At 47.2% G+C, this 13813-nt stretch overlaps 1 protein-coding gene and 1 long non-coding RNA gene across 2 annotated transcripts in view; both read left to right on the top strand.

Moving 5' to 3' along the window:
- Positions 1 to 13813, top strand: part of LOC309518151 — a 155916-nt gene that overhangs the window by 114063 nt on the left and 28040 nt on the right. The window lies entirely within an intron of this gene.
- Positions 1 to 13813, top strand: part of LOC309517943 (polyunsaturated fatty acid lipoxygenase ALOX15B-like) — a 43795-nt gene that overhangs the window by 7010 nt on the left and 22972 nt on the right. Inside the window, exon 2 of the mRNA XM_082197614.1 lies at positions 12085 to 12289. Coding sequence (XP_082053740.1) covers positions 12085 to 12289 — 205 coding nt within the window. The remainder of the gene's footprint in view (positions 1 to 12084; positions 12290 to 13813) is intronic.

The following is a 13813-nucleotide window of genomic DNA, read 5'->3' as shown; positions in this document are numbered from 1 at the left end:
TTCCCTGCCTGTCACATTGATGGAAACTGGCTTGGTGAGGAAGCAATCAGGGCACACATCTTAATGCGTTACGGAGTAAATCACATGAATACTTGGAGATCTTTGATCTCTTCCCCTGCCATGTAAGGAGCCTGATGTACACGAGATAGCCAAGGCGTGTTGAGCTAACCCAGGTCTCGTGGCCGAGCAGTAAATCTGTATGTGTGTGTGTGTGGCCGCTGGGAGCGGAATGAATGAACTTCGGTGGTACCACGGAATGCTCACCAACATTCCAGCTGCCATCGCAGAATGCTAATGGAGCACGATTGCCACAAAGGAAGTGGATATAATTTCGAGAAGTATGTCACAGAAGCGTGGGAAGGGCTGTGTGCTGTAAACAGGTCAGGGAAGTTTGGGTGTTGAGGGACTGCGAACCAGGAAGATATTTCAGCAGGATTCTGTAGTGGAATATTCATTCCACATCTACATTTGCTTGCATGTCTCTTCGGCAGGGGTTGGCAAACTAAGGCCCCGGGGCCGGATGCGGCCCAATTGCCTTCTAAATCCGGCCCGTGGACGGTCCGGGAATCAGCATGTTTTTGCATGAGTAGAATGTGTCCTTTTATTTAAAATGCATCTCTGGGTTATTTGTGGGGCCTGCCTGGTGTTTTTACATGAGTAGAATGTGTGCTTTTTATTTAAAATGCATCTGTGGGTTATTTGTGGGGCATAGAAATGCGTTCATTCCCCCCCCCAAAAAAAAATATAATCCAGCCCCCCACAATGTCTGAGGGACAGTGGACCGGCCCCCTGCTGAAAAAGTTTGCTGACCCCTACTCTTGGGTATTTCCAAATTTTATCGGGCAAAATATTCCTGTAATTTAGGGGGTTGGACTAGATGACCCCTGGGGTCCCTTCCAACTCTAGGATTCTGTGATCTCCTGGCAAGGCTGGGAGTGCTTCCTGTTTGAGGTCTTGGAAAACTGTTGGCAGTCAGTGTAAACAGTACTGAGTTAAATGGAATTCTACGATTCCACTTACTGGAGTTTTTTTATATTGAGCTTCAGCCAAGGAGGCTCCAGGCCGTATGTGTGGATTTCCTCCCCTCCATTTTGCCACCACCACAACCCTGCGAGGTAGGTAGCTCTGCCTGGAATAAATTTAAGGCTCGAGACCACACACACAAAATTTCGCAGCGGGAAAGTGGGTGGAAGATGGATCTTTCCAGTCTACAGGTTGGTGGCCTAAGATACTTTACTGCCTGAGGCACACCAGAAAATGGGGACTTGCGCTACCAAAATCTCCACCCCTGTGGCACACACAAACACACCAAGCCAAGCTGCCTTAGAGGCTATCCCAGGCCATAGCTGTCAACCGTCCCTTATTTGACGGGAAAGTCCCTTATCCCAGCGCTGTGTCCTGCTGCTGTCCCTTATTGATGATGTCCCTTAAATTTCCCGGGTTTCAAAGGAAGCAGCTCCTCTCCCTCCCTCCCTGCCGGCCATGGAGGAGGGAGGCTCCAACTGTGTTGCTTGGCTGCGTTGCTCACCCAATAAGGAGTCTGAGAACGACTGGGGGGTGGAGCTTGCATGCCTTGTGCCAATCAAATCAGCCGCGTTGCTGGGGAATCACCTTTGCTCAGCGCTTCCCAGCGGAGAGGGGACTGTGGTTTCCCTTGCTGCATCCCCTTTGCCGGGTTGCTGCGCTGTGGGAACCACCGCTTGAGGCTTCGTTTGGCTGCCGGCTGGGCTTTCTGCCTTTGGCTCGGAGGGGCTCAGAAGTTGAACATAGCTGTGCTTGGAAAATCCCTTATTTTGGCTGCTGATCCCTTATCTTCGAGGCTGCTGGTTCCTTATTTTCAAATCTGTAAGTTGACAGCTATGTCCCAGGCCAACCAACTTATAATGACAACTGAGGCCAAAAAGCACCTCTCCGGCTACAAAACTACAACAACACAACTTGAATATCTAACGAATTTGATGCCCACTATTGCCTGCCTGATTCAGCTGCCTCAGTCTGCCTAATGGCCGGAGTGGCTGTCCGCAGTCTTTATTCGGTAATCTACCAGCTACTCTTAACTGGTTCACAATAATTGCTTTAAGGCAGGTGCGGAGAACTGAGGTGAACTTGGATTAGGCCATGTAACCGTTTGTTCACTGGTTGGCAACCATCTGCCTCGGGAGACAATGGAAGATCATATATATATATATATATATATATATGCAGGTTTTGGTGTCTTCGGGTGTCTTCCCGTGTAAGAGTCGGGGTGTCTGGGCGACGTTTCGACGAGGTCTCACTCGTCATCTTCAGGCTGGTGTTTTCGGCTTCTTGTTACTGGAACAGAGCAGAATCTGGTGTTTGAGTTCCTATAAATACTGTTGAGGGGTGTGGTGTATAGCCTCCAACGTTCTGGGCAGAGAGGAAGTTCCTAGATTAGTGTGCCTTTTCTTCTTTTGTTCCTTAATTACTTGAGGGATATCTTGAGTGATTTCATGAGTGATATTCTGAATACCACTGGGTGGGTCATTAAGTGTAGATTAGTTGCTAAAGCTTTCGTGTCTTGACCTCTTGAGCTTGTGAAGAGTTTTTCTGAGAAGATGGCTGTGCTGCATTTAGTTGTGCTCTGGCTTGGCTTCGTGTATAGGGGCGAGCTGTGATTTTGTGCCTTGTGCCAGCCAGATCTGTGTAGGGATTGCAGGGGGGTGCAGCATCCGGAGGTGCCACTATAGTTTGGCTACTGGATGGAGTCTGTAATATGTCTGTGGAGAGGGTCTGGGTTTGGGTCTGGTGTGGTTGATTGGTGACGGCGTTCTGTGTGCCTCTGGTTCTGGTGTCGGTTTTTGTGGGGAGGGCTAATTTCCAGATGTCTGGCAATTAGCCCTCCCCACAAAAACCGACACCAGAACCAGAGGCACACAGAATGCCGTCACCAATCAACCACACCAGACCCAAACCCAGACCCTCTCCACAGACACCACACCCCTCAACAGTATTTATAGGAACTCAAACACCAGATTCTGCTCTGTTCCAGTAACAAGAAGCCGAAAGCACCAGCCTGAAGATGACGAGTGAGACCTCGTCGAAACGTCGCACAGACACCCCGACTCTTACACGGGAAGACACCCGAAGACACCAAAACCTGCATTCCTGTACCCGTGAAAATCTACGAAAGCATATATATATATATATATATATATAATTATTTGGTTTTATAGATAACAAATGAAAACAATAGTACAGTGGTGCCTCGCAAGACGAAAAGAATCCGTTCTGTGATTCTCTTCGTCTAGCGGTTTTTTTGTCTTGCAAAGCAAGCCCATTGACTGATTAGCGGATTAGTGCTATTAGCGGCTTTTAGCGGCTTATCGGCTTATCGGATCAGCTGATAAGCAGCTTAGCGGCTTAGGAAAAGGGGGGGAGGAAAAAAAACCAGCAGACACTCACAAGACATTGTCGTCTTGCGAAGCAAGCCCATAGGAGATTCGTTTTGCGAAGCACCTCCAAAACGGAAAACTCTTTCGTCTAGCGAGTTTTCCGTCTTGCGAGGCATTCGTCTTGCGGGGCACCACTGTATACTCAAATTTTTGAGATTCCCCTGAGTCTCCCGGCTTTCCTCCATCCCCTCCATGGACCCTACTGTCATCGTTTTCAACGGCGTATTATTTCATCCTCTATATTTTAAATCTGTCTGTATTGTCCAAAGTTTTTGTTACATTATAAAAGTTAAAGGTAAAGGACTCCTGGATGGTTAAGTCCAGTCAACAGCGACTATGGGGTTGCGGCGTTCATCTCGCTTACAGGCCAAGGGAGCCGGCGTTTGTCCACAGACAGCTTTCCGGGTCACGTGGCCAGCAGGACTAAATGCTTCTGGCACAATGGGACATCGTGATGGAAACCAGAGCGCACAGGAATGCTGTTTACCTTCCTGCCGCAGCTGTACCTATTTATCTACTTGCACTGGTGTGCTCTTGAACTGATAGGTTGGCAGGAGCTGGGACCGAGCAACAGGAGCTCACGCCGTCGCAGGGATTCGAACCGCCAACCTTCTGATCAGCAAGCCCAAGAGGCTCAGTGGTTTACACCACAGCGCCACCCACATCCCTGCAAGTGTTATTCAAAACCTGCAATTTTTCTCATTTGTTTGCAGTGGTCTCTCAAATGCATTGCAAAACTTTCCCATTCTTTTTTGAAACTTTTGTTCTCTTGGTTTCTGAGCTTTCCAGTCTTTTTTGCCATTTTGGTGTATTCCAGCAACTTGATTTGACCTTCATCTCTTATATAGGGATTTCTATCTTCTTTCTATTTTTGGGCTAAAAGCATCCATGCAGTCGTCGTTGCATGCATGAAAAGTCTTTTCTGATCTCTGGGATCTTTGTACCTATAATCCCTTTAAAAAAAGCTTCAGGTTTAATTATAAAAGCTATTTTAAACATTTCCCCCCCATTTCATTATACATCATTTCCCAGAAGGTTTTTATTACACGCCCACCACATATGATGAAAGTTGCCTTCTTGTTCTTTACATTTCCAACAAATATTTGTACTTGTCCTGTGCATTTTTGCTAATTTAGTAGAACTCAGATACCATCTATACATCATTTTCATATAGATTTCTTTCAAGGTACAACACGCCGAAAATTTTAAATGCGTTTTCCATAACTTTCCATAACTTTTCCCAAGCGGTTAATTGAATATTGTCCCAAATCTCTCGCGCAATGTATCATTACTGATTTAACCTGTTCATCCTTTGTGTGCCATTCTAAAATTAATGTATACATTTTCAAAAGGAATTTTACATTATTTTCTAACATCTTTTTCTAATCTTGAGGCTTCACAACTGAATCCTTTCTTTTTATCTGTCTTAAAAGTCTCATTTAATTGTTGATACTGTAACCAATCAGTTAATAAATGCCTTATCTCTCCAAAATCCTTCAGTTTCACCTGATGTTTTACTTCAATTAACAGCTCTATATAAGTCACCCATTCATTTCTCATCTTTAGTTTTTTCGGAGATATTGCTTCAATTGGGGAAAGCCACCATGGTGTTTTCTGTTCTAGTAAAGGAAATTGATTTCCTTACTAGATTATTCTGAAAACCTTTATGTGCTTTTGCTTTTTCATACCATAGGTATGCATGCCATCCAAATCTATTATCATGTCCTTCCAAATCTAAAACATCTACATTTTCCAACAATATCCATTCCTGGAGCCAGCAGAGACAAGACGCCTCATAATATAGTTTTAAATCTGGCAAGGCGAAGCCCCCTCTTTCTTTAGCACCTGTTAACAATTTATATTTTATTCTTGGTTTCTTCCCCTGCCAGATAAATCTTGTAATACCTTTTTGCCATTCTTGGAAGCGTCCAGCACCGCTGACCACAGGTATTGATTGGAATAATAACAACATTCTCGGCAATACATTCATTTTTATAACTGATATTCTTCCCCATAATGATAGGTTCATCCTTCCCCAAATCTCTAAGTTTCTCTTTATCTCTGTGTAGTTATCTTTAAAAATATTAATATTCTTAGCTGTCAACCAAACACCTAAATATTTGACTTTTTTTCTCTATACATATGCCCGTAGTTTGTTGTAAGTCCTTTTTATATTGTTCTGTCACATTTTTCACCAAAACTTTAGTTTTGTTTTTATATAGCTTATAAGCTGCTACCTGGCCAAATCCCTGGACCTTCTCCACAACTTTTGGTATACTACTCTTGAGATGTTCCACCATAATCACAAGGTCAAGGTAAATTTAACGCACATGACTCCCCCGCAAAGAATCCTGGGAACCGTAGATTGTTAATTGCTGGGAACTGTACCTCTGCGTGTGAAATTCCTTTTTTGTGTGTGGGATGCGCTTTAAGTGACTGATTATTTATTATTATTATTTATTCAATTTATACCCTGCCCTATACCCAGAGGTCTCACGGCGGTTCACAAACAAGACCACAACATATAAAATCAAACCAAAAACTAACTCAATTTTTTAAAAAAAACCCCAAAAGAGCTACATTCTAAAAGGGATGCCAATAAGATCAACCAAAGGCCTGGTTAAAAAGCAACATTTTTGCCTGGCACCTAACGAAGGCGCCAGGTGAACTTCCCTGAGCGTTCCACAGATGGGGAGCCACTGCAGAGAAGGCCCCGTTCTCGTGTTGCCACCCTCCGGACCTCTCGAGGAGGAGGTACACGAAGAAGGGCTCAGAAGATGATCTCAGGGTCTGGGTAGCTTCATATGGGAAGAGGCGGTCCTTGAGGTATTGAGGTCCTGAGCTGTTTATGTGTTCAATTGATCTGGATCGTAAGGTAGGTAAAGATAAAGGACGCCTGAATGGTTAAGTCCAGTCAAAGGCGACTATGGGGTTGCGGTGCTCATCTCGCTTTCAGGCCGAGGGAGCTGGCATTCGTCCACAGACAGCTTTCCAGGTCACGTGGCCAGCAGGACTAAACTGCTTCTGGTGCAACGGGACACCGTGACAGAAACCAGAGTGCACAGAAACACCATTTACCTTCCCGCCACAGTGGTACCTATTTATCTACTGGTGTGCTTTCAAACCACTAGGTTGGCAGGAGCTTGGACAGAGCAACGGGAGCTAACCCCGTCGCAGGGATTCAAACCGCCAACCTTCCAATCGGCAAGCCCAGGAGGCTTACAATAAAGGAACTGGAGGCCCCTCGACTGTCCTCGGGTCCAGTACTGGACCACTTTGACCGGATATCCCCAGCCGATGTGGACAGACTCCTCCGAGCTGGAAAGCCCACCACTTGTCCTCTCGACCCGTGCCCGTCTTGGCTGATTAGAGCATGTCCAGACGAGGTGTGGGCCCCCCTGGGGGATATCATCAATTTGTCCCTTGGCACCGGGACATTCCCAGGGGAACTGAAGGAGGCAGTGGTGCGTCCGCTCTTAAAGAAAACATCATTAGATCCCTTAGATCTATCCAATTACCGCCCAGCTTCGAATCTTCCATTCCTGGGTAAGGTGATTGAGAGAGCGGTTGCTGAACAGCTTGGTAGGTTTCTGGATGAAACATCGGCTCTGGATCCATTCCAGTCTGGCTTCCGCGCTGGTCATGGGACCGAGACGGCTCTGGTCGCCCTAACAGATGATCTTCGTAGACAGCTGGATCGAGGCGGGTCGGGGCTGCTGATTCTTCTAGATCTGTCAGCAGCTTTCGACATGGTCGATCATGAACTCCTGGACCACCGCCTCGCCGACGTGGGGATCCAGGGCACAGTCCTTCAATGGCTGCGCTCGTTTCTCTCTGGTCGGGGACAGAGGGTGGCGCTTGGGGGGGAACTGTCATCCCGCCACTCCTTGGTGTGTGGAGTGCCTCAGGGTGCGATTCTCTCCCCGATGCTTTTTAACATCTTTATGCGCCCCCTCGCCCAGCTTGTCCGGAGTTTTGGGCTGGGCTGCCATCAGTATGCCGATGACACCCAACTCTATCTGTTGATGGATGGCCATCCTGACTCGGGCCCAGACACACTGACCAGATGTCTGGAAGCTGTGGCTGGATGGTTACGTGGGAGCCGGTTGAAGTTAAATCCTTCGAAGACAGAGGTCCTCTGGCTGGGGCGGGAAGATATGGGATTGAGGGGGCAACTCCCATCTCTTGCGGGGGTGCAGTTAGTGCCAGCACCGTCCGTCAAGAGTTTGGGTGTAATCTTCGATACCTCCCTCTCTATGGAGGCGCAGATTACAGCTATAACAAAGGCGGCATTTTTTCATCTCCGCCAAGCTAAGCAGCTGGCCCCTTACCTCTCTCGCCCTGACCTAGCCACTGTGATCCATGCAACGGTCACCTCCAGACTGGATTATTGTAACTCGCTCTACGTGGGGCTGCCCTTGAGACTGACCCAGAAACTCCAGCGGGTGCAGAATGCCGCAGCGAGACTCCTTACGGGGTCCTCGCTGTGAGATCACATTCATCCGGTGCTATACCAGCTGCACTGGCTCCCGGTGGAGTACAGGATCAGGTTTAAGGTGCTGGTTTTAACCTTCAAAGCCCTATACGGCCTAGGACCCTCGTACCTACAGGACCGCCTCTCCTGGTATGCCCCACAGAGGAACTTACGGTCCTCAAATAAAAACATCTTGAAGGTCCCAGGCCACAGAGAGGTTAGGCTGGCCTCAACTAGAGCCAGGGCTTTTTCGGCTGCGGCTCCAACCTGGTGGAACGCTCTGTCACAAGAGACAAGGGCCCTGCAGGACTTGACATCCTTCCGCAGGGCCTGCAAGACAGAGCTGTTCCACCAGGCCTTTGGTTGGGGCACAGCCTGACTCCCTCCTTTGGCAATCCTTACAATACTTTAGTTTATGGTTGCCATCAATTCTGATTTTAATTAATTCTTATGATGTTTTTATAATGTTGCACTATTTTAGTGTTGTTAGCCGCCCTGAGCCCGGCTTCGGCTGGGGAGGGCGGGATATAAATAAAATTTATTATTATTATTATTATTTAGACCGCAGCGCCACCCACGTCTGGATCGTAATCAATTATAGGAAGGCCCATTTTGTCACACACACATTCAAACCACACTGCCTCGCAACAGGAAGAAATTAAAGAGGTCAATTGATCCATTCTGGGAATGCATGGCCTGTTGGATTCCAGCCTGATTGGCAGAGGAGCCCTGTTAAAAAACAATAGTGGCACCTCTCATTGTTGCCTTCTTTGATCCACCCTGTCACTTGCTTCCGTGATGGGCAGCCAGGAGCCAGCGCACTGGAGTTTCTCTCTCTCTCTCTTTCTCTTTCTCTCTCTCTCTCTCTCTCTCTCTCTCGTGCTTCGACCCACGTGTCATTCCAGTGGCAAGTACAGTCTGGCCTGGAATCTGAAGGAACGTGACAGGAAGGCATCGTTTTACGGCTACCGTCAAGCGCAAAGCGAATCCTCAGCAGCAACTCCAAGTTGACTCACGGCCGCGCGGCAAGGCCTGTCCTGGACTCGGTTTGCGAAGGACGCCAGTACTGGGTTAACCAATGGGCAGATTCAGGGCAGGAGCAAAACAGCTTCCCCCCCTCCCCCACTTTTCTGCTTTCCTTTTATTCTTTAACCCCCCCCCCCCAAGACAGATCCTGAAGCTGAGGCTCCAAGACTTTGGCCACCTCATGAGAAGAGAAGACTCCCTGGAAAAGACCCTGATGCTGGGAAAGATGGAGGGCACAAGGAGAAGGGGACGACAGAGGACGAGATGGTGGGACAGTGTTCTCGAAGCTACCAGCATGAGTTTGACCAAACTGCGGGAGGCAGTGGAAGACAGGAGGGCCTGGCGTGCTCTGGTCCAGGGGGTCACGAAGAGTCGGACACGACTAAGCGACTAAACAACAACAACAAAGGCACACAGGGATCTGCTTTATATTGTTAACGGAGAAATCTGAGGGCTCCCTTGGACAAAAAACAAGGACACCAGCCAGGAATGCCAGAGCAAAACAGGAGCCAGTAGGTTTGGTCTTGATTGAAGACTGTCGTGGCAGGACTCCCACCTGCCACAAGGTGGAACAAGATGGAAGCCCCGAACAAGAGAGAACCCAAACTTTTATTAGTTGCTAAGCCCCATGTTACACCCCCCCCCAAACTACATCACTCATACATCACGGTTACATCATGAAAGGGGAGGTCTGGTGGCCGTAATCTGAGCATCCTGGACCCTGCCCCATGGCTCTCCTTGCCCTCCACCAAACACCCATCAAGTGTAACAAAAAAGATCTTTACATTTCCCTGTTTCCCACCCAAGTTAATCCCACCCTTTTGTCTTCATCTGGGTTTGTTATTTCTGGAATGGCTACCTGTCTGGCACTCAGGTATCAGGATGCCAGGGATTATCACTCAGGCAGAGGGGCTGCTGAGGAGCTGAGCTCACATGTCTATATGAATTTCTGAAGTTTTCCCATTGAGCCGGTACATAGATCAGTGAATTGTTACATTTGGTGTTCTGCAGACGAGGCCCTTTGAATAGATAGGAAGAAACTGTGATGAAGTGTTTTGTGGGGACAAATCACAAAAGTCACAAAAGCGATTGTGCTGGTTTTGGTAGTGGGCTGCATGTGCATGATATCTGCTGGAGGGGCAACCCCCCCCCAACCTATACATAAATTCCTGCAACAATACGCAGTCAGGTCATTGGTCCATTTAACTCAGTACTGTCTACACTGCCTGGAAGAAGCTTCCCAAGACATCAAACAGGAAGCTCTCCCAGCCTTGCCAGGAAGATCACAGAATCATAAGAAGGGACCCAAGGGTCATCTAGTCCAACCCTCTGCAGTGCAGGAATCTTTTTGCCCAGTGTGGGGCTCGAACCCACAGCCCTGAGATGAAAAGTCTTGTGCTCTACCGGCTGAGCTATTCCGCAGGCCAGAGGACTGAACTGCTGCATGCAAGGCCCTGAGAGACGTCTCCTCCCCAATAGTTTTGAGATAAGCTTCATGCCCTATGAAATATACTCAGAGTTGAGAGTGGATTTCATGCTCTTTATTCAGCTCATAGTGGTGAGGAGGAAATGGAGGTTTCCCCAAAGTATCTGCTTTATATACCGGTACATTATTTACACAATGGGCTGCACGTGATTGGCACGTGCCAATCCGGAATTCTCCTGTAGGCCAATCAGGTTGTGGATTCACTTCCATGTGGAGCTGGATTGGGTGGCTCCTGCAGACCAATCATACTGCTGCATTGTTCTAGGACCAATCAGACTGCTGCATTCTGAATCCTATTGTTCTAGGACCAATCAGACTGCTGCATTTTGGATCCTATTCAACTCAGTACATAACAGCCTAAGTTTTTATTTTCTCAGATGTTAAAAGTGTCCTGTTTCCGGACTGTTCCAGTAAATCAATGGGATGTTTGGGGTCATGTAGACCCCAAAACTGTTCCAAGGAACATGGAAGCTGGCGGCTGACAGGATTTCCACTGTCCAACAGTGGAAAACAGTATAAAACTTTAACAGTTCCGTGTGGTATAAGAATTTGTGGGCCTTTGTGAACCCTGAACATTTTTATTCAATGTGGCAGGACCGTAATCTCTTACGTTTTAGATTTGGACATGCAAGGATTCATCCCTGTGTTGCCTAGAGAAATATGGGTGCCATAACTCTTAGAATCATAGAATTGTTGGAAGGCACTCCGGGGTCATCTAGTCCAACCCCCTGTGACACAGGAATCTCAACACGAAACGCCCTCCCCAATTCAGCTTGAAGCCCTGCTTCGCTTTGCAAATGCTCTAGCAATTTATGATTACATCATTATATGCCCTGCCTGGTATTGCCGACACTGTGTAGATCTTTTATTACTGTTTATTTGTTTTGGTTATGCAAGACTCCGTTTAGAAAAGGAATTAAAGAGTGTGTCACCCTAAGCGTTCTGTGTTGTGTGGAAGCAGCGTAAGCGGCGGGGAGCCGGCTGCACGTTCCTCGCTTTGGAGAAAACATATACGGAGGTTCTATTTTCATAGCTTTCCACCCAAAAGATTCTAGCACTCAGGGCGTCTTATGCTGTGGGCGTACAAGTTATTTAGTTGCAATTCCTGCATCGCAGGAGCTTGGACTCGATGACCCTCCACCCCCATCGTTCAGCCCGGACGCTGAGATCCAGCTCCGAGGGCCTTCTGGTGGTTCCCTCATTGCGAGAAGTGAGGTTACAGGGAACCAGGCAGAGGCCCTTCTCGGTGGTGGCACCCTCCCTCTGGAACGCCCTCCCATTAGATGTCAAGGAAATAAACAACTACCTGACTTTCAGAAGACATCTGAAGGCAGCCCTGTTTAGTTTTTAATGTTCAATGTTTTATCGTGTTTTAAAATTCTGTTGGGATACTATTGTTGTTGTTATTGTTGGTTGTTTGTTATTTATTATTATTATCCTGTTCTCACAGTGGCCAACCAATTTGCAGTTGCAATCAGCCTGTTATTTGCAATCGCAGCCTGTCCGTTAGTGCTGCAACCTGGCGTTTGGTGTGAGTTTTGCAATCACATTTTGTGGCAGAATCCATCCCAAGTTTGGACCAGAACTGAAATAATTCATTCTTTCTTTCTTTCTTTCTTTCTTTCTTTCCTTCCTTCCTTCCTTCCTTCCTTCCTTCCTTCCTTCCTTCCTTCCTCCCTCAACAGGTGGAGGAGCACGAAGTCTTTTGTGACCACGACCTGGGCCCGATCCTGCTGATCCACCTGCACAAAGACCCTTACTCCTTCTTCCCCGAGAACAGCTGGTACTGCAATTCTGTCGAGGTGACATCGCCGCACGGTGAGGTCTATCGCTTCCCCTGTTACCAGTGGATAGAGGGTTACTGCACCAAGTCCTTCAGAGAAGGAGCCGGTGAGTATTCCTCACTCCTCGCCCCCCTGCCCTGAATATCCTGGCACTTGCTGGAGAGGCAAGGTCCCATCCCATAATGACATCAATGATTCATCCTGAAATGAGGTTTGAAATTCAGAATGAGACTTTGTATGTTTGCTTGCTTGCTTTATTTTTGCAGACAGCCCCCCCCAAAACCCCCCTCATTTTAATCAGATGTACCATATTTTTCGCTCTATAAGACGCACCAGACCACAAGACGCACCTAGTTTTTGGAGGAGGAAAACAAGAAAAAAAATATTCTGAATCTCAGAAGCCAGAACAGCAAGAGGGATCGCTGCGCAGAGAAAGCAACAATCCCTCTTGCTGTTCTGGCTTCTGGGGTAGCTGCGCAGCCTGCATTCGCTCCATAAGACGCACACACATTTCCCCTTACTTTTTAGGAGGGAAAAAGTGAGTCTTATAGAGCAAAAAATACGGTATTTATTTCATTTTTGCCTCCCGTTGAGGACCTCATAGCAGGTTGCATGGCTGTGATTGACAGGTCCAGCTCAGCTGCTTGTTGCCATCCCATTAGACTCTTCCCTCATTCGTTTATGGCTTTTATTGGGTAGGTGAGGGAATATATCAACTAGATTTGATCCCTGTTCAGACCTATGTGCGTTGGTTGAGACAGAGGAAAAATGCGGCCGCAAGCCTTTTTCAAAGGACAGGGCTTTTTGCAGACTCTTTCACAAGACAAAGCCCTCTCAGCAGAGTCTAAATCTCATTTTAAGTAGTTTAATCGAAAGCCTAGAGATAGGCGGTTAGACTGATCTCCCCCTTTTGTTTCCCTGTTTATCAAAGAAACAGGCTACAGACTGGAAACTAAGTTTATAAAATGTATAGTTTACTCACAGTCAAGCATTTGTCCTTAGCAGCAACAGCGGTAAAAAGTAACACAGTTAAAATACTTGTATTTACGGTGAAAACAGCCTCAGGCATGTTTGTGATGCTTTGAGTCCACTATCATGGCTGGTTGGAGAGAGAGAAATACAGCCCTACCTTGGAAGTCAAACAGAATCCGTTCCGGAAGTCAGTCTGACTTCCGAAACATTTGACTTCCAAAGTGTGGCTTCTGATTGGCTGCAGGAAGTTCCTGCAGCCAATCGGAAGCCGCAGAAGCTCCATCGGATGTTCGGCTTCCAAAAGAACGTTTGAAAACTGGAACACTCACTTCCAGTTTTTGATCGTTCAGGAGCCGAAATGTTCGACTCTCAAGGCGTTTGGGAGCCAAGGTACAACTGTACGTCTCTGCTTCTTCCCTCCCAGGAGAGGAGGGGAAATGACATCACACAGAGCCTTCTCTGCCAATTACATTTCTGTGGTCAGAGTCGGCAATACAGCTCTATGGTCTTAACCCTTTCACATGCTAACTAGCAAGAACGTGCATTGTTAGATTTGACTGCCTATCTCCCACATCCATAAGGATGTGTAAAAAGTGGAGAAATGCTAAAAATTGGGGAAAGCCAGGGAAAGTGTAAAAACCACTTGACCTTTTTCTTC

Source organism: Podarcis vaucheri (genome assembly GCF_965113315.1).
Source record: "Podarcis vaucheri genome assembly, chromosome: 13".
Classification (NCBI taxonomy): Eukaryota; Metazoa; Chordata; class Lepidosauria; order Squamata; family Lacertidae; genus Podarcis; species Podarcis vaucheri.
Note: the sequence above shows the minus strand (reverse complement) of the source record. Positions and strands in the feature narration are given on the sequence as shown.